Source organism: Triturus cristatus, unplaced genomic scaffold, assembly GCF_964204655.1.
Source record: "Triturus cristatus unplaced genomic scaffold, aTriCri1.1 SCAFFOLD_255, whole genome shotgun sequence".
NCBI lineage: Eukaryota > Metazoa > Chordata > Amphibia > Caudata > Salamandridae > Triturus > Triturus cristatus.
The window spans coordinates 475,311-496,821 of NW_028187355.1; the positions used below are offsets into that span (position 1 = coordinate 475,311).

General features: G+C 47.9%; 1 protein-coding gene across 1 annotated transcript in view; it reads left to right on the forward strand.

Annotated features, from left to right (window-relative positions):
• Window positions 1-21,007, forward strand: part of LOC146771207 (lymphotoxin-alpha-like) — a 62,648-nt gene extending 41,641 nt beyond the window's left edge. The window contains exon 4 of the mRNA XM_085640298.1: window positions 19,850-21,007. Within this exon, the coding sequence (XP_085496424.1) occupies window positions 19,850-20,280 (431 nt within the window). The 3' untranslated portion in view covers window positions 20,281-21,007. The remainder of the gene's footprint in view (window positions 1-19,849) is intronic.
• Window positions 21,008-21,511: the final 504 nt, after the last annotated feature.

Genomic DNA, 21,511 nt, shown 5'->3' on the forward strand with positions numbered 1-21,511 from the left:
TGGAGAGGGGTCCTGAGTGTTCTGCTGTACAGAAGCTGGTTCCCCAATCTTCTTACTGTCATGGTTCCGCCACCCGCTACTCAACAGGAGGGTCAGCGGTCTAGCTCTTGCAGGTCGACAACGGAAGGCCAAAAGACTCACTTCCGGTTGACCGCGCACAAAAGCCGGGAACTCCGGCAACTGATCGCTTTGAATTCAAGTCATCGCCCTGAAAGGAGAGACGCCACTCCGGAGAAGACGAGTACCAGCCGACGGAAGGACGCAGCAGCAGACAACGACGGTTCTGGTACTGTCTTTCACAAACGGCGCTTCGCCTACAGAAGAACGGCGGTCCTTGCCGTTTCTACTAGTAACTTTGCTTCCACGGCGCACAGACGGAGTGCAGTCGAACGGGGGTTTTCACCCTCATTATAATTTGCGCAGGAGCGCTGGTTTTGTTTATATAATTTTGGTTCACCCGTGCCCCAGTTGGATTGGGCTCTTTATTATTTGCGCAGGAGCGCTGGTTTTGGTTATATCATTTTTTTGTCCAAGAGCACTGGAACAGACTAAGGAGGCCAGCTGCTCGCATACCATCGGTACTGGAACAGACTAAGGAGGCCAGCGGCTCGCATACCCTCGTACCAGGTAAACCAGGGCCTCATTCGCACGACACAGGACAGAGGAAGGTGAAGGAACGAGCAGAACGCTAACGGTGTTCCATTCTTTCCCTCACAGCGTGTGTCCAGCGCCTTCTAGACCGTGCATCTATCTGGCTTCCACCCCGGGTACCCCCTTATCCTAGACGGAGCTACACCCCGACTAGGGCAAGGCGGGGAACGGGGTGGTGGTTCTTATCGCCTCTGCAGGAACATCCCACCCAGCTGACGGTAAGTCGTAGGGGGGAACTCTGACACTTACCTTTTCTCTTGGTTGGTTGGGCCATTATTCCAGGCTCCAGACCTACTTTTTCACCCTTCCTCTTGCTCTGTGCTCTGGTTTGCACACACACCAATTGAGGGATGCCCAGCATGGCTGCATGGGCCTTCAGCTCAACCTCAGCCCAGGCTGAGGTTTCCAGATCATTTCCTAGCAGACATGCAGCTGGCAACTTTGGAGAGACCACTACCTGTTTCAGGCAAGTAACCCCCCCCCCAGCCTAATTTCACCATGGCCATGGGATGACTAGTGGTGACACTGTCAGCATTGGTGACTGGGTAAGTTTTCCCAATCAAATATTGCTCAGGGGAAACCAGTGTGTCTCTCACCATAGTGACACTGGCACCTGTATCCCTCAGAGCTTCTACCCTAGTTCCATTCACCCAGGGGTACTGCAAATATTTCTTTAAGTTGGGTGGCCACACAGCTACAGTGGCAAACTCCACTTCCCTCAGTGAGACTAGACTTGCCTCAGTGTGTTCCCAGATTTTCTCAGGTTACACTTCTGATCCCATCTGTAAACTTGCTGCCCCAGGAGTAGCTGTACTGGGTGCTTTAGGGGCTTTGTTGTGGGGGCAAGATTTATCTACAGTTAGGTGTCTTGACCTCTTAAAGTTATTACACCAGGCCTTTAAGGGATCTAAGTTCTTTCCCCTATAGGGTTGAGGCCCATAGGGAGTAGTTTGGGTCCCACCCCCTGAACAGGTTTTTGGGGCCCTTTGGAAGACTCAGACTTTTTATCTTAGGGATTCTCACCATCTTTCCCCTGGGGAGGTTTTGTGACCACCTTCTTCTGGTCACCCCCAGTGGCTGTCCTTGTCACCCTAGTCTTGATCCAGTGGTCTGCCCTCTTTCCCAATTCTTGGGGAGAAATTAGACCTAGGTCTACCAAATGCTGATGCAACTTTTCATTTGTGCAATTACTTAATATATGTTCCTTCATGAACAAATTGTACAATCCAGTAAAATCATGCACACCATGTCCACCTAACCAACCATCCAGTGTCTTTACTGAGAAGTCTACGAAGTCAATCCAGGACTGGGTATGGGTTTTGTGAGCCCCCCTGAATCTAATTCCATACTCCTCAGTAGTGAATCCAAATCCCTCAATCAGAGTCTTCCTCATGAGGTCATAGGATCCTGCCTCTGGCCCAGAGAGGGTCAGAAGCCTGTCTCTGCAGTTACCAGAGAACAGTTCCCACAGAAGTGCCCCCCAGAGAGGTTTCTTTACTCTTCTTATTTCACAAGCCCTCTCAAAGGCTGTGAACCATTTGGTGATGTCATCACCTTCCTCAAATTTAGGGACAATCCCTTTGTGGATTTTAGGATCTGAAGTTTCCTCCCTATCCTGGTTTTTATTATTGCTGCCACCATGGATGGATGCTAAACCCATCTCTCTCCTTTCTTTTTCTAGAGCCAGGACCCTGGACTCTAGATCCAACCTTTTGGCCAGCCTTGCTAAAAGGCTGCCCTCTTCACTGGTGGGTCCCCCAGTGATCTCTCTGGTACCTGGTTCACCTGTGTGAACTCTAGGTTCCCAGATGCTAATTCTTGGATTCGAGGGTATGGGGGCCTTTTCCTCTCTAGGGAATAGTGTAGGTGGATTATTATCCTCCTCCTCTTCTTCCCTTTTCTCATCTGACTGGTAATCACCATGTTCAGATGGGTTGTCCTTAGCATACTCAGCCAAGAGCTCCTGGAGCCCTAGTTTGGTTGGATGCAGGCCCATTGGTAAATTTTTACTTTTGCATAGGGACCTCAATTCCTTGAAAGACAAGTGTAAGTAAGGTGTGAGGTCGAGCTCCTCCACCAGGTCCATGTTATTATTTTCATTAATAGCTGGGTTTGTTTGAGTCATTCTAACCTGACAGTTCTAATCCTCTACCCTCACTATAGTGACTTTTATTTTTCTAAAATTCTAATGGGACTTAAGCAGGGCCCTGACAAGACTTTTAGTATTTTGGAAAAGACCAATCAGAATTCTAAAGGCAATTTTAAGAGTTCTGTCGTGTAATCAGATGGTAACCAAGTAGTCCAACAAATGCAAGTTTGTATCCCACCGCTGCTCCACCAATGCGAGAAAGTGGCTCTGTATATACTGTTTCCAAATAGGTACAGTGTGTACAGAGTCCACAGTCCCCAGAGATTTGGCAGAGGTTAAAGTTAGATATAACCTTACTCTCTAAAGTGGTAGCTTGGTCGAGCAGTAAGGCAGTATCAGAGGACAGTGTAAAGCATTTACTGTACACACTCAGTCAGCAAATAGTCTCACACACTCAAGAACTGAACTCTAGGCGAATGGTTTGTATGAAAAAGATATGGTTGTTTTATTTTAGAACCAACAATAGGTATTAAAATGTACTTTCTCAGAATGAGAGGCTTTAGTTAAATACTTTTGCAATATGTAATTGACTTTTTTAGGTAATAGTTACAGGTTGTTGCAATATGCAACACAATTTCAAACACAATAATACATTGAGCTCAATGTGAATTTTAAGTTATTTGCAATAGATTACTTTCAGGATTACTTTTCTAATTCCAGGCCTGGATCCTAGATTCAGTCCTGGGACAGGTCTTGGAAACAAGTGAGTAAATTAGTTTTAGTTACTGTTGTGATTCCTAGGCAATTTTTTGCTATTTTAAAAGTTGACACTTAGAAGAAATTTCATAGAAAAACAGTCAATGATTCCCTATGGGAGAAAATTCAAGTTACAGGTAAAGTATGTTCTTGTTACTTTTGTAATCCAGGGTTGGGCTCCTAGGCTCAGTACTGGGACCTCTATCTAAAACAGGTAAGTAATTATGTTTTCACAGTTGGTATGATTTTTAAAGAATATTTGTAGTTTGGAGAAATCGACACTTAGAAGAAATTTCACAGAAAAACAGTCAATGATTGTGAGAAGGTGGCCTGATATATGCTGTCCTCTAGTTCTAGTGGGCACCTTGTGTCAGTCCAAACAACTCCTTATGGTGATAGGTTAAAGACAACCTTTATTGAAAGCTATCCTAGTGGTAGCTATGGAGAGCAGCCTTCAGGCTAAGTCTTGAAGGAATGTAAAGCAGCTTGTTTAACCAGTCTATAATCTCTTGAATGATCAAATGAAAAGACAACCACACCAGGTATATATTTAAAATATATGTATTTAGGTTAACACACACCCCTCTAGTCTTTTTATGAGACTGGAGTTCGAAGTACTTAAGTTACAATTGAGCAATCATCAGTAATAGCACAAATAAACGTTTGGGCCCTAGAGGTGTACCAAACCATATACCAAAAAAGTGGTATAAGAACCACGACTGGACTAGACATAAGGCCTAGAGCCTGTAGAATCACTGGGACCCCAAGGAACCACCCAAGGTAGTGACACAGGGGACCCACAGGGACTGTATCCAGTGTGTGAACACAACCACAGGTTCCCGTTATCTTCTATGGGCAATGTCGCGGTTGGAAATTTAAAGATTAGGGACACTTAGGATTGAGTCAGGACCAAACCCTTTTGGACTTAAGAAGTTCTAGGGCTAGCACCCACAGGAGCACCGGAGTACTCGAGTTACCTCACCCAGGGAAGCCAGGTGCATAGGTGTCTTTTGGTGTTGGGTCGCGTCGTCGAATTCAATGGGAGCCTGCAAAGAACTGCTGCTGCCGTGAAGAGAAGAAGTGTCCGAAGAGATCCAAGCCTGGATCTGGGATGGAAGGAACCTGAAAGCAGAGGGGACAGAGTCTGGGTCACTAGCCAGCGACCGAGGACAGGATGGACCAATGCCCACAGATGTCGGGTGCTTCAGGTGAGTTGATGGGTGTCTTGACTCTTCAGCCACGATGTCCAGGAGGCGTCAACGAGTCCATGAGCCAGATTCAAGCTGTCCCACGAAGTCTGTTGATTGCTGCGGTGTCAGTGACCAGATTGGACCCAACAAGTCTTGGCAACAGCAAGTCACTGGAATTCAGAGAAAGGACTGCGGTGCAGACCAGCAAGGTCTGAAGGACTCACCCAGCAAGTGTAAGTCAGGGCACGTCTGGAGCAACGAGGAAAGCCCAAGCAGAAGAGGAGTTGTTTTCATGGGGACCTGCTAGCCAATGGGCTAGTGATTGCGAAGGAGCCTCAAGCGGTCACACTTGAAACTGGCCCATGGGTCACTCATGGAGTGGAGGCCAGAAATCTTCGGTGCAGGAGGTGCTCAAGACTGGGGCTACTCGGAGCCCAAAGCACAACTTCGAGGAGGACCAGGACAATAGTGTTGCTGCAAAAGTTCACGGTGTCCAGGGGTCACGGTTCCACATCACCCACGATAGCCACGGGCCTCAGCTTTGCTGTGGTCTCAGGGTAGCCTCGGGGAAGTCTGGAAATCCACCTCTGGTGATGCAAAGACTTCAGCGTCCGGCGGGGGCTTGAGAGGTAACTCCCATCCTTCCTTCACCAAGCACAATGGACACCTGACAGGGTGTCCAAACACAAGTTCAAATGGGCTGTAGCCAACCCACTTTTGAGGCACCTCCCTGTATGCAAATAAAAGGCAGGGCAAGAGCAGATCCCATTTTCGCATAAGCTTCTCTGGGAGTCCTTTGATCATGCCCTTTAAGGTTTTGTTGATTCTCTCAACTAAACCATTGCATTGTGGGTGATAGGGTGTGGTGAACTTGTAGTTCACTCCACACTCCTTTCACATAGCAGTCAAGTAACTAGACATGAAGTTTGCACCTGTAGGAGAGTGGCATCGACTGCATAGTTGCCCCCAACTTTTTGCTGATGGTTTGACTGTTTTATGACTCTAGCCAGGCTGTGGCCCTGCTATCCAGGACCCCAGCCTATCTGCTTCTTCTCTAAACTGATATGAGTACCCTAGGTACAACCCAATTGGATACTGAGGATACCCTGCCAGCCCTTGTAGATGGTACCCTAGGTACCCAGGGCATGGGTCCCTCAGAGGCCTACCAGGGCTGCAGCACGTATTGTGCCACCCTGGGACAGCCATACCAAATGACACCACTAGACCACTACTGTAGTCTGGGTAAGGTGGTGCTTGCACCCCCTTACAGGGATACAGGTACCCTGTATCCCACCTATGTACAACACAAGTATTCTCATTGGTCACCCCTCAAGCAGGCCTTGCTAATCTACAAGGCAGGGTGCTGGGATATGTGTGACGGGGGACCCCTACCTGAGTAGGGCCCCTCTTCAACCCTCGTAAAAATAATTGCTGGGTTGTTTGTAGTGTAGCCATACCATATACTCTTAACCGCATTATAAGTATATCGCGATAGCGGGATAACTTGAGAATGGCTACACAGAACCATATCGTGTTTGGTGTCAAACATGTAGGAATCATACACCCAGTCCAGCCATGGGCATGAGGGCATGATTCCCCCCTGCTAGAGGGGCGATATGGGAAAAGCGGCAGAATTTAGACACCAATTTAAAAGTGCACACGTATCACAAAATGGATGCTACTCGCCACCCACACGACTCTGGCTGCCTGTTGCTGGGCAAAACCCCAGCCTCGGCAGCTGGACAATAGGCATCCAGTTGCAGGGAGGTGCCAGCACCTTCCCAGACAGGCTATGTGGATTGGAACTGGGTGGGTGCACCATAGGATGCCTTTCAGAGTTGCACGTAGGCTGCTACAGCGCCTACATTCTGCATACACCGCCTGGAACCGGTTCAGGGGCATCCTGCCCCTCGCCCAGGCGGGAAACACACAAAGGGGAGAGGGTGTAGCCATCCTTTCCCCCCTCAATTCCCATTGGTGGACACTGATCTGGACACTCCCCTAATCTTGTGGATAAAGGTGAATAACGTGTCCCCAGAGAATCAGAATAATCTTGGACTTCACAGACTTGACCTTCGACGAGCTGCTGCCCAGCTGACTGAAGAAATCTCCCTTGGGGTAAAGGAGTTACCCCCCTGCTTGGCAGGCACCTGAAACACTGCAAGTGACCCGGTTGGAACTTTGCTGCTCCTTCGGACATCGACAACTCCTCTCAACCTTGAGGTGGGTTTCCTAGCATCCCAGAGGCCAGTGAGCGTGCCCAGTAAGTCTGAGCACCGTGGACCACGTGGGTGCCGAGATCCCCACTACCCCAGGACACCGGCCACCTCTTGTGTAGCACATGACCCTGACCAGTGGGGAAGTTGTGCTTTGGCCCAATATTGAGCCAACCTCTCAGCAGCAACTGTGCCAAAGATCAGCGCCCTAGCTTACTCCGGTGGCCCGTGGGCACCCTTTTACGCACTCCAAATTGCTCCCTTCCCCGGTCCCTTGTCTCTCGACTTGTGGGCCCTAGCGGAGGACAATCTCTAATTTTAAGAGTTCTCCTGGTTGCTCCAGGCCTGCTCTACAGTCTCCTTGAAGTAGACCTCGCTCAGACCTCGTGGGTCTGCACCAGTAGCTGATTTGTTCATCTTGCGTGGGTTGTGGTTGCCAAGGCTTATTGCATCCAATCCGGACACTAACACCACAGCGAACCTAATCTTTTGTGGGCCAGTCGCCCTCCAGAAGCTGGCCTTCCTTGAAGCCTCCCGGAGCCCGTGGCTGCAGATCCAAGCTACACCTTTTCCACTTTAAGCACCCGAAATTGAAGGGCTCTTTTCCTTGAGCTCCCTGGTCACTGTGCCGTGACCCAGACTCTGTCCCCTCTGATTTCAGGTTCTCCTCTACAAGATCTACAACTTCATTCTTCACGGCATCATCAACGCTTTTGGCTAGCAGCAGTTTTGTACATTTTCCAATTGAAAATCAGCCCGCGAACCCGACATCGAAAACGACCTATGCACCCGGCTTCGCTGGGGCAGGTAAAAGTGGTACCTCGGTACTCCCGTGGTAGAGGGCTCCTCAAAAGCTTAACTCTAAGTTTTTAACTTTGAACTCCTGCTAGAAGTGTCTTTAATCTGTTTAAATCAAACCGCGACATTCTCCATAGGCTTTAATAGAGATCCCGATAGCAGCTATTTCCACTGCACGTGCCTCCCGTGGGGCCCCTTCCTCATCACCTGGGGTGGATTCTCAAGGGTCCAGCGATCCTAAATGCCCTAGGCATTGTCTGTAGAATTGTCGTGGTTCTTATACCACTTTTTTAATATATGGTTTGGTCCCCCCCGGGGCACTGTGATTCCAGCGCTATTTATTGTATCTATAAATGCTTGTTTGAATTGTAACTTTACCTCTAGCCTCATAAAGAGACTTGTGGGATTCTGTTTAGAATAAATATATATATTTTATATATATACCTGTGTGGACTACTCTTTCATTTGGTCATTCAAGAGGTTATCTATGGTAAAACAATAAGCTTAACACTCCTTCAAGACTTAGCCTGAAGGCTGCTCTCCACAGCTACCATTAGGATAGCTTTCTTTAAAGGTTGTCTTTTAAACCTATCACCTTAAGAGTCGAATTGGACTGGTGCAAGGTGGCCACTATAACTAGTGACCAGCATATGCCAGGCCAACTTCTCACATTGGTGTGCAGCGGTTGGATTCAAGCTTGCCATTGTTTTACCAGATAACAAATTGAATTTCTAAAGTGAAAGCCACTTGGTACTAAAGGTACATATAAATTCAAGCTAGAATACAATAAGTTCTACTGAACTTAGAAGTTGTGTGTAGAGGGTTTAGCACACCTTGACTACAACTCAAGAAAGGGTTCAGTAGGCCACACCTAGTGTGGGTAGATACACCAGTACCACTACACTAGAAATGTCTTTAAGTTCAGGTGCCCATAAGGCTCTGGAAGGACCCCATAGGGTTCCAGTCGACAAATATGAGCATCTCTTATTTGCTGAGCTTAGGGAGATGTGCACCACTAGGCAACTTAAGACAAACAAAGGTGCCAATACTCAACGTCTCAGGGAAATCCTGTTCATAGCAGACTTTAAGCAGACTTTAGTGTCTGATGGGGTAGACAGGTTGGGTGGGCATCCCCCAGAAGATGACACCCATGGGGTGGACTCTGATGAGGACCAGGAAGAGGAAGATGAACTTGACCTGGATGAACAAAACCATTCACAACATGGAGGTGATGGCCCAAGAGGCACTCTCTCCATCCCTAAAGGGAGAATGGTGGATCCAAACAGAAGGAACAGATCCCCCTCAGTGGGGTCCAACCATTCTGAGAGATCCAAAGGGACCTCTGCCTCTTCTCAGAGAAGAGAATCCCCCCAAGAGAGGAAATGCAGACTGATCCAGTTTGAGCAGGCTAAGCTACAGCTCAGGAGAGAACAGTTAGCATTGGACAGGGAATCCCTGGAGCTTCAGAAAGCTTCAAGAAAATGGGGTCTAGAGACCCCTGGTGGCAGTAATACCCCTAGAGTTAGAGAGAAAGCTCCTGACAATAGGAACCTACATAAGATTGTGCCCCCCTATCAGTCAGGGGATGATATCCACAAATAGATCACCGCACTTGAGAGGGCCTGTAAAGTTCAGAGGGTCCCAGTAGAGCAGTGGGCAGCAATCTTATGGCTCTCCTTTGCAGACAAAGGTAGAGACAAGCTCATCTCTGTCAGAGAAGAGGATGCAGATGATTATAATATCTTGAGAGATGCTTTGATAGATGGGTTTGGCTTAACCACTGATCAATATAGACTAAAGTTCAGAGACACCCAGAAAGCACAGAATCAAGATTGGGTTGACTTTGTGGATTGTGCTCCCAAGGCACTGGAAGGTTGGTTAACTGGCAGTAAAGTAAATGATTACCAAGGATTGTATAATCTCATAATGAGGGGGCAGATCCTTAATAATTGTCAGAATCAGCTCTTACATGAGCACCTGGTGAACTCAGATCTGACCTCTCCCCAAGAATTGGGAAAGAAGGCAGACAAATGGGTCAGAACCAGGATTAAGCAGAAGGTCCAGCCCTTGGGGGGTGCAACTAAAAAGGAAGATGCCAAGAACTCTGAGATGGGTGGGGAAAAGGGAAAAGACCAGCAGTCTTCAACAGGCCCCCAAAAATCTGCATCTGATAATACCCAAGCTACTAAAGCTAAACAACCAAGGAAGCCATGGTGTAAAGTCTGTAAACAGAAAACCCATTGGACTTCAGATTGTAATAAGGCCAAAGACTCCACAAGTACCACACCTGCCCCTAAGGCACCTGTTCCCCCTAGTCCAGCTATAGGTGGTGGTACACAGAACAAGAGCATAGTAGGGTTGACCCTGGGATCTGGAGAGGATTCTGGCCTAGTCAGAACTCCTACTCAGGCTGTCTTAGTTTGTGATGGGGACTTGTCCCTATTTGTGAGTCCCAGTGGTCTGGGCAAATACAAGCAACAGCCTAAAATAAACGGAAGGGAGTCATTAGCTTACAGGGACACAGGAGCCAGTGTCCCCATGGTGACTAAGGACCTTGTGGACCCTAGCCAGATCATACTTGGGGAAACTTACCAAGTGACCAATGCCAGCAACGTTAGTACTAACCATGCTCTAGCAGTTGTAAACTTCTCCTGGGGAGGGGTAACTGGCCTAAAGAAGGTTGTGGTGAGTGCAGACCTACCTGTTGAATGTTTGCTAGGGAATTATTTGGAGGCCTCAGCATGGGCTGAGGTGGAGCTAACTGCCCATGCAGCAATGTTGGGTGTACCAGCTGAAGTATTTGCCCTGACCAGGTCAAAAGCAAAGCTGACAGGAACTGAACAGGCCTTGGATCCTGGAAGAATGGACCAAGGACCTTCCAAGAGGAGGAGTAGCAGGGGTAAGGCAGAACCTTCCCCCCAGGAGCAGTCTGTAGAGACTCTTTTAGCAGAAGAAGATCTAGCTCCTGAAGAAGGAACTGCCCCAGATCAGGTTGAGTTCTTGGGGGCAGGGGGACCTTCTAGGGCAGACTTGAGCCTGGAGCAGCAGAGCTGCCCCACTCATGAACCCCTCAGACAGCAAGCTGCTGCTGAGGCTGCAGGGAATGCCAGTGGGACCCATAAGATTTATTGGGATGATGGGCTCCTATACTCTGAGGGCCGAGACCCCAAGCCTGGTGCAGCCAGGAGGTTGGTCATACCTCAGAAGTTTAGGGGTTTCCTACTCACACTGGCCCATGATATTCCCTTAGCAGGACACTTAGGCCAAAACAAGACTTGGGACAGAATTGTCGCTCACTTTCGTTGGCCACAGATGAGTGAGGACTGTAAGAGTTTTTGCAGCTCTTGCAGTACCTGTCAAGCCAGTGGCAAGGCAGGCAAGTCCACAAAGGCCCTCCTGATACCATTGCCTGTGGTGGGGGTGCCCTTTGAACGGGTGGGGATTGATATAGTTGGTCCCCTGGACCCTCCAACAGCATCTGGGCACAGGTTCATTCTGGTGGTAGTGGATCATGCCACCAGATACCCAGAAGCTATTCCACTTAGGACCATCAAAGCACCTGTGGTGGCAAGGGCCCTCCTGGGAATCTTTTCCAGGGTGGGTTTTCCTAAGGAGGTATTGTCTGACAGAGGAACAAACTTTATGAGTAGCTACCTCAAGGCAATGTGGAAGGAGTGTGGTGTCAACTATAGGTTCACCACCCCTTACCATCCTCAATGCAATGGTCTTGTTGAGAGATTCAACAAGACCTTAAAGGGTATGATTAAAGGGCTCCCAGAAAAGCTTAGGCGAAAATGGGATGTTCCTCTGCCCTGCCTTTTCTTTGCATACAGGGAGGTGCCACAAAAGGGGGTTGGTTATAGCCCCTTTGAACTTTTGTTTGGCCATCCTGTTAGAGGGCAACTCTGTCTAGTGAAGGAGGGATGGGAGCAACCTCTCAAACCCCCTAAACAAGATATTGTGGACTATGCACTTGGGCTCTGCTCCCGGATGGCTGAGTACATGAAGAAGGCAACTAAAAACCTGGAGGCAAGTCAGGAATTACAGAAAGCCTGGCATGACCAAAAGGCTGTACTGTTGGTGTACCAGCCAGGACAGAAGGTATGGGTGCTGGAGCCAGTGGCCCCAGCAGCTCTCCAAGATAAATGGAGTGGACCCCATACCATTTTGGAAAAGAAGGGAGAGGTCACCTCTCCCTTCTTTTCCAAACCTGGACCTTGGCACTCCCAGAAGTCCCCACAGGGTACTTCATGTTAATAGACTGAAAGCATATGTGGACAGGGCTGACATGGGCTTGCTCATGGCAACAGATGAGGGATAGGAGGAAGAGAGTGACCCTCTCCCAGACCTGCTCTCTCACATCCCTGACGATGGGTCAGTTGATGGAGTAGCTTTGGCAGGCAGCCTCACTGACCAGCAGCAAGCAGCCAGTAGACATGTTCTTCAGTCTTACAGACATATGTTTTCTCTGACTCCAAGTCAGACCCCCTGGTGCACTCATGAAGTGGACACTGTGGACAGTCTGCCTGTCAAGAATAAAATCTACAGGCAACCTGACCATGTCAGGGACTGCATAAGGACAGAAGTCCAAAAGATGTTGGAATTAGGAGTGATTGAGCCCTCAGAGAGCCCTTGGGCTAGCCCAGTAGTCCTTGTACCAAAACCTCACACCCAGGATGGTAAGAGAGAGATGAGGTTCTTTGTTGACTACAGGGGACTCAATGCAGTCACTAAGACTGATGCTCACCCAATTCCCAGAGCAGATGAGCTCATAGATAGATTGGCCTCAGCCAAGTATCTGAGCACATTTGATCTGACAGCTGGCTACTGGCAGATACGGTTAGCTGAGTCTGCAAAAGCCAAAACTGCATTTTCTACCCCTGGTGGGCATTATCAATTGATTATAATGCCCTTTTGGTTTGAAAAATGCACCTGCCACTTTTCAAAGGTTGGTGAACCAAGTCCTCTCAGGCCTGGAAGACTTTAGTGCAGCATATCTAGATGATATTGCTGTCGTCAGCTCCACCTGGGAGGATCACCTGATCCACCTGAGGAAAGTTTTGGAAGCCCTGCAAAAGGCAGGGCTCACTATCAAGGCTACTAAGTGCCAGATAGGGCAGAGTCAGGTTGTGTACCTGGGTCACCTTGTAGGTGGAGGCCAGGTTCAACCACTTCAGAGCAAAATCCAGACCATCATGGACTGGGTTGCTCCAACCACCCAGACTCAGGTCCGAGCTTTCTTGGGCCTGACTGGTTATTATTGAAGGTTTGTAAAGGGATATGGATCCATTGTGACCCCCTTGAATGATCTAACCTCAAAGAGGATGCCCAAAAAGGTTCAGTGGACTGTCAGCTGTCAGAAAGCTTTTGATGACCTAAAACAGGCTATGTGCTCTGCTCCAGTGCTCCAAAGCCCCAACTACTCAAAAGAATGCATAGTTCAAACTGATGCTTCTGAGGTGGGGGTAGGTGCTGTATTATCACAACTGAATGAAGAGGGCCAGGATCAACCAGTAGCTTTTATTAGCAGAAGGTTGACCCCCAGAGAGAAACGTTAGTCAGCTATAGAGAAGGAGGCCTTTGCTGTGGTCTGGGCCTTGAAGAAGCTGAGGCCATACTTGTTTGGCACTCACTTCCTTGTTCAAACAGACCATAAGCCCCTCCTAGGGCTAAAACAGATGAAGGGTGAAAACCCCAAACTACTCAGGTGGTCCATTTCCCTACAGGGGATGGACTTTACAGTGTAACATAGACCTGGGAGCAACCATGCCAATGCAGATGGCCTCTCCAGATATTTCCACTTAGACCATGAAGACTCAACTGGTCAAGGTTAGTTTAATGTCCCTGCGTTGGGGGGGGGGGGGCTGTTATGTAGGAGAGTGGCATCGACTGCATAGTTGCCCCCAACTTTTTTCTGATGTTTTGACTGTTTTATGACTCTAGCCAGGCTGTGGCCCTACTATCCAGGACCCCAGCCTATCTGCTTCTTCTCTAAACTGATGTGAGTACCCTAGGTACATTCCAATTGGATACTGAGGACACCCTATCAGCCCCTTGTAGATGGTACCCTAGGTACCCAGGGCATGGGTCCCTCAGAGGCCTACCAGGGCTGCAGCACTTATTGTGCCACCCTGGGACAGCCATACCAAATGACACCACCAGACCACTACTGTAGTCTGGGTAAGGTGGTGCACCCTGTATCCCACCTATGTACAACACATGTATTCTCATTGGTCACCCCTCAAGCAGGCCTTGCTAATCCTACAAGGCAGGGTGCTGGGATATGTGTGAGTGGGGACCCCTACCTGAATAGGGCCCCTCTGCAACCCTCGTAAAAATCATTGCTGGGTTGTTTGTAGTGTAGCCATACCATATACTCTTAACCGCATTATAAGTATATCGCAATAGCGTGATAACTTGAGAATGGCTACATAGAACCATATCGTGTTTGGTGTCAAACATGTAGGAATCATACCCCCAGTCCAGCCATGGGCATGAGGGCATGATTCCCCCCTGCTAGAGGGGCGATATGGGAAAAGCGGCAGAATTTAGACACCAATTTAAAAGTGCACACGTATCACAAAATGGATGCTACTCGCCACCCACACGACTCTGGCTGCCTGTTGCTGGGCAAAACCCCAGCCTCGGCAGCTGGACAATAGGGATCCTGTTGCATGGAGGTTCCAGCACCTTCCCAGACAGGCTATGTGGATTGGAACTGGGTTGGTGCACCATAGGATGCCTTTCAGAGTTGCACGTAGGCGGCTACAGAGCCTACATTCTGCATACACCGCCTAGAACCAGTTCAGGGGCATCCTGCCCCTCGCCCAGGTGGGAAACACACACAGGGGAGAGGGTGTAGCCACCCTTTCCCGCCTCAACTCCCATTGGTGGACACTGATCTGGACACTCCCCTAATCTTGTGGATAAAGGTGAATAACGTGTCCCCAGAGAATCAGATTAATCTTGGACTTCACAGACTTGACCTTCGACGAGCTGCTGCCCAGCTGACTGAAGAAATCTCCCTTGGGGTAAAGGAGTTACCCCCCTGCTTGGCAGGCACCTGAAACACTGCAAGTGACCCGGTTGGAACTTCGCTGCTCCTTCGGACATTGACGACTCCTCTCAACCTTGAGGTGGGTTTCCTAGCATCCCAGAGGCTAGTGAGTGTGCCCAGCAAGTCTGAGCACCGTGGACCCCGTGGGTGCCGAGATCTCCAATACCCCAGGACACCGGCCACCTCTTCCGTAGCACATGACCCTGACCAGTGGAGAAGTTGTGCTTTGGCCCAATATTGACTAAACCTCTCAGCAGCAACTGTGCCAAAGATCAGTGCCCTAGCTCACTCCGGTGGCCCGTGGGCACCCTTTTACGCACTCCAAATTGCTGCCTTCTGCGGTCCCTTGTCTCTTGACTTGTGGGCCCTAGCGGAGGACAATCTTTACTTTTAAGAGTTCCCCTAGTTGCTCCAGTCCTGCTCTACAGTCTCCTTGAAGGAGACCTTGTTCAGACCTCGTGGGTCTGCACCAGTAGCTGATTTGTTTATCTTGCGTGGGTTGCGGTTGCCACGGCTTAGTGGATCCAATCCAGACACTAACACCGCAGCGACCCTCATCCTTTGTGGGACAGTCGCCCTCCAGAAGCTGGCCTTCCTTGAAGCCTCCCGGAGTCCGTGGCTGCAGATCCAAGCTATACCTTTTCCACTTGAAGCACCCGACATTGAAGGGCTCTTTTCCTTGAGCTCCCTGGTCACTGTGCCGTGACCCAGAATCTGTCCCCTGTGCTTTCAGGTTCTCCTCTACAAGATCTACAACTTCATTCTTCACGGCATCATCAACGCTTTTGGCTAGCAGCAGTTTTGTACATTTTCCCATTGAAAATCAGCCCGCGACCCGACATCGAAAACGACCTATGCACCCGGCTTCCCTGGGGCAGGTAACAGTGGTCCCTCAGTACTCCCGTGGTAGTGGGCTCCTCAAAAGCTTAACTCTAAGTTTTTAACTTTGAACTCCTGCTAGAAGTGTCTTTAATCTGTTTAAATCAAACCGCGACATTCTCCATAGGCTTTAATAGAGATCCCGATAGCAGCTATTTCCACTGCACGCGCCTCCCGTTGGTCCCTTTACTCATCACCTGGGGTGGATTCTCAAGGGGCCAGCGATCCTAAATGCCCTAGGCATTGTCTGTAGAATTGTCGTGGTTCTTATACCACTTTTTTAATATATGGTTTGGTCCTGTGATTCCAGTGCTATTTATTGTATCTATAAATGCTTGTTTGAATTGTAACTTTACCTCCAGCCTCATAAAGAGACTTGTGGGATTCTGTTTAGAATAAATACATATATTTTATATATATACCTGTGTGGACTACTCTTTCATTTGGTCATTCAAGAGGTTATCTATGGTAAAACAATAAGCTTAACACTCCTTCAAGACTTAGCCTGAAGGCTGCTCTCCACAGCTACCACTAGGATAGCTTTCTTTAAAGGTTGTCTTTTAAACCTATCACCTTAAGAGTCGAATTGGACTGGTGCAAGGTGGCCACTATAACTAGTGACCAGCATATGCCAGGCCAACTTCTCACAGCACCCCTGTCAGATACTACCTCCTTAGGAAAGCCTACTCTTGAGAACACACTCAAGAGAGCTCTTGCCACCACAGGTGCTGCAGTGGTCCTTAGGGGAATTACCTCTGGGTCCCTGGTGGCATGATGCACCACCACCAGTATAAATATGTGCCCAGATGCTGTCTGAGAATCCATGGGACCAACAATGTCAATCCCAACCCTCTCAAAGGGAACCCCCACCACAGGTAGTGGTATCAGGGGGGCCTTTGTAGTGCCACCTGCTTTGCCACTGCCTTGGCAGGTTACACAGGAGCGACAAAACTCCTTTGTGTCTTCAGACATGTGGGGCCAGTGAAAGTGAGGAACAATTCTGTCCCATGTCTTGTTCTGGTCCAGGTGTCCTGCTAGGGGAATATCATGGGCTTGTGTCAATAGGAAACCCCTAAACTTCAGAGGTATAACCAACCTCCTGGATGCACCAGGCTTGGGGTCTCTACTCTCTGAGTATAGGAGTCCATCATCCCAATAAACTTTATGGGTGCCACTAGCATTCCCGGTACAAAAGAGGGTGGTGATGGACGGAGCATTAGAACCAATCAAACACTCACACCCAGTCAACAGATCCGGGTTTGATCCATCACCGTTCTTTAGCCCACTCTGCCACCCCAGTTCAGACATGGCCATATGCAAATTAGTCTGACCCTGTGCCTCATGGGAACAGTTCAGCCCGAACTGCCAAGCCATGCCTTCCCTGGACATGAAACAAGCTTCCTAGGACCGGTTTCTGGCATTCAGCCGTCTTCAGCCAGGCTTGCTTGAATCCAGTGGCAAAGTGAGCAAGGGACTCACGTCTGAGCATACCCTGCCAACTTATGGCGAACAAAGCGGTACAAAAGAGGGTGGTGATGGACGGAGCATCAGAACCAATCAAACACTCACACCCAGTCAACAGATCCGGGTTTGATCCATCAACGTTCTTTAGCCCACTCTGCCACCCTAGTTCAGATATGGCCATATGCAAATCAGTCTGACCCTGTGCCTCATGGGAACAGTCCAGCCCGAAGTGCCAAGCCATGCCTTCCCTGGACCGGAAACAAGCTTCCTAGGAGCGGTTTCTGGCATTTCAGCCGTCTTCAGCTAGATGATCGTCCATCACCACCCCCTTTTGTACCGCTTTGTTCGCCATAAGTTGGCAGGGTATGCTCAGACGTGAGTCTCTTGCATTGATGGATTGGTGGTACAGTACAGCAGGTATCTGGGCAGCAAACATTGATGCATTGGTGGTACAGTGCAGCAGGTATCTGGGCATCAAGCATTGATGGATTGGTGGTACAGTACAGCGAGTATCTAGGCATCAATCATTGATGGATTGGTGGTACAGTGCAGCAGGTATCTGGGCGTCATACACTGATGGATTGGTACAGTACAACAGGTATCTGGGCATCAATTATTGATGGATTGGTACAGTACAGTGAGTATCTGGGCATCAACCATTGATGGATTGGTGGTAGAGTACAGCAGGTATCTGGGCATCAAGCATTTATGGATTGATTGTACAGTGCAGCAGGTATCTGGGCATCAAGCATTGGTGGATTGGTGGTACAGTACAGCAGGTATCTGGGCAACTAGCATTGATGGATTGATTGTACAGTACAGCAGGTATCTGGGCATCAAGCATCGATGGATTGGTGGTGCAGAACAGCAGGTATCTGGGCATCAAGCATCGGTGGATTGATGGTATAGTACAGCAGGTGTCTGGGCAGCAAGCATTGATGCATTGGTGGTACAGTACAGCAGGTATCTGGGCTCCATGCATTGATGGATTGGTGGTACAGTGCAGCAGGTATCTGGGCATCAAGCATTGATGGATTGGTGGTACAGTACAGCGAGTATCTGGGCATCAATCATTGATGGATTGGTGGTACAGTGCAGCAGGTATCTGGGCATCTAACACTGATGGATTGGTACAGTACAACAGGTATCTGGACATCAATTATTGATGGATTGGTACAGTACAGTGAGTATCTGGGCATCAACCATTGATGGATTGGTGGTAGAGTACAGCAGGTATCTGGGCATCAAGCATTGATGGATTGTTGTACAGGACAGCAGGTACCTGGGCATCAAGCATTGACGGATTGTTGTACAGTACAGCAGGTATCTGGGCATCAATCATTAATGGATTGGAGGTAGAGTACAGTAGGTATCTGGGCATCAAGCATTGATGGATTGGTACAGTATATTGAGTATCTGGGCGTCAATCATTGATGGATTGGTGGTAGAGTACAGCAGATATCTGGGCATCAAGCATTGATGGATTGTTGTACACGACAGCAGGTATCTGGGCATCAAGCATTGATGGATTGGTACAGTACAGTGAGTATCTGGGCATCAAGCATTGATGGATTGGTGGTAGAGTACAGCAGGTATCTGGACATCAAGCATTGATGGATTGTTGGTAGCGTATAGCAGGTATCTGGGCATCAATCATTGATGGATTGGTACAGTACAGCGAGTATCTGGGCATCAAGCATTGATGGATTGGTACAGTACAGTGAGTATCTGGGCATCAAGCATTGATGGATTTGTGGTACAGTACAGCAGGTATCTGGGCATCTATCATTGATGGATTGGTATAGTGAGCATCTGAGCATCAAGCATTGATGGATTGGTACAGTACAGCGAGTATCTGGGCAACAAGCATTGATGGATTGGTACAGTACAGTTAGTTTCTGGCATCAAGGATTGATGGATTGGTGGTACAGTACAGCAGGTATCTGGGCATCAAGTATTGATGGATTGGTAGAGTCCAGCAGGTATCTGGGCATGAAGCATTGATGGATTGGGGGTACAGGACAGAATATATCTGGGCATCAGACATTGATGGGTTGGTGGCAGAATCCAGCAGGTATCTTGGCATCAAGCATTGATGGATTGGTGCTGCAGGACAGAATGTATCTGGGCAACTGGCATTGATGGGTTGTTGGTACAGTACAGCAGATATCTGGCATCAAACATTGATGGATTGGTGGAACACTACAGCAGGTATGTCTGTGTCATGAAGAGATGCAGAATAACTGGGCATCTGTGCTTCACACATGTATTGGCTTGTTGGTACAGTAGAGCAAATATTTCTGCATCAAGCACTGTTGGATTAGTGGGCATTATATATTGTATCTATGCATAAAGCACTAGAGTGGGGTATCTCTGTGTCAAGCACTGATGGAACTCAGGAGCTGGTATCTCCTCATCATCTAATGATGGAGTGGTGGGGCACTAGAGTGAGTTTCTTCAAGGGAAGTATTGATGGTTTAGTGTGAATTTTGGGCAGGTACCTCCAAATCAAGCATTGATGGTTTGATGGAACCCAAGAGCAGGTATCTTTGCGTTTAACAAATGCTCTCCAGTTTCTTTGCTATGTAGATGTTGGGTTAAAGGCTACTGTTAATCATGGTGCTGATGTTGAGCTGAAGACCACTTATAACTGTGATTTGCTTATGCCTGTCTTGGCTTTTTATGCTCAAAATAACCCAAAATTCACTATTGAACCCTGTACTCACCTCTGTTTTATGATTGGTTGCAGGTATATCTGAGAAGAATGGGAGATCAGTGAAATGGTCAGACAGCACCTCGCATGCATTCACACGTGGCCACGTTCAACTTCAGAACAACTCCCTGGTGATCCCATCTACAGGGATGTACTTCGTCTACGCCCAGGTGGTCTTCAGTGGCAGCAGCAGCCCCGAAGCAGGGGCTCTCTACGTCTCACACATCATCATGCGTTTCTCCAAGTCCTACCCTGAGCCCTCTCCCCTGATGAGCGCCCAGAAGACATTTGTTGAAGCAACACCAGCACACGGCAAGAGGCCAACCAGCCGCTGGTTTCGCACCATATACCAGGGCGCGGTGTTCCACTTGGATAATCGGGATCAGCTGTCCACGCAGATGGAGCACCATCTTTCTCACTTAGTGGTCTCTTATGACTCAACTTACTTTGGGTTGTTTGCAGTGTAAAAAGCCAGCTTAGGGTAGAGGCAGAGGAAATGCCACCAGCCACGTTTGAGCGCATATTTATGTTACATGACTTAATTTATTTATTTATTTTGACAGAACGGAGAACAAAATGGAAGGACAATCCGACCTGGGCTTGGCTTTAGCTAACGTGCCACGTGCAGGTGTGCTCCGCATCACGTGAGATAAGCTACCATTGTGGAAGGGTTGTACGACGGTACAACGCATGTAAATACATCGTGTGCCTTTGCCACGCATTTTTTTTGCATGCATGTTTTTACAGCGAAAATGCATTTACAATACATGCCAGTACTACGCATTGTTTTTAGATTTAAAAACAATGTATTTGTGGGGGGAGATTCGCTGTAAAACTATGCATCCTAAAAAATGCGTGGGAAAGGCACAACGCAGTAAAAACCTCGTTGTAAAGGCTGTTTCCCCTGTGGAAGAGTTACACATTACACAAGTATTCTGAATGTACTGAAAAACGAAATGAAGCTAATATGTCATTGTCATTCCTCAAGCAAGGAACATGATAGTAATATTTGCGAAATACTATTGGGTTTCCAAGATGTGTTGATCTTCCTCAACGGTGCTCAGTCCTCCAGCCAAAGCACTGGAGGATGTTTGGAAGGTCCACAGCCAATCAGATTTCTTCATATCAGCAACAGGGGCAATAACATGAGAGCTGTCTCTATAAAATGCCACAAAAAGATAATGAGAGGGGAACGAGCTGAGTACAATGCACATTGAAAGTTGTTATTACAAAATGAAGATTACATTGATGTTTATTTATATTTTATGACTTATTTATTATTCGATAATAAAAAATATTTTTGAACAGTGACCTTCCTTATCTGTTTATTATTATTATTATTTTTTTACCAAGGTAAAGTCAAACCAATGCATATCTCCAATCTATTCATAAATGACACAAAGGGATAATTTTGACACCACTCGAGGATAAAATATTCTGACATAAATATTGTGTCCTGAATATCGTTTACAGTTAATCATCGAAAATCTATACCCAATGGAGAGATATTTTTGTAAACAACATTTTGGCCACAATATTTATTTCACACAATATTTTTGTTCTTGATACTTTGATATACAATAACATGTATATACAGGTGTATTTGTAAAGCGCATGATTACCCGTAGGTGTCCTGGCGCTGAATAACAGATGTTTATTGTTACCCAACTCAATGGTAATCATTTTATCGACCTCAGA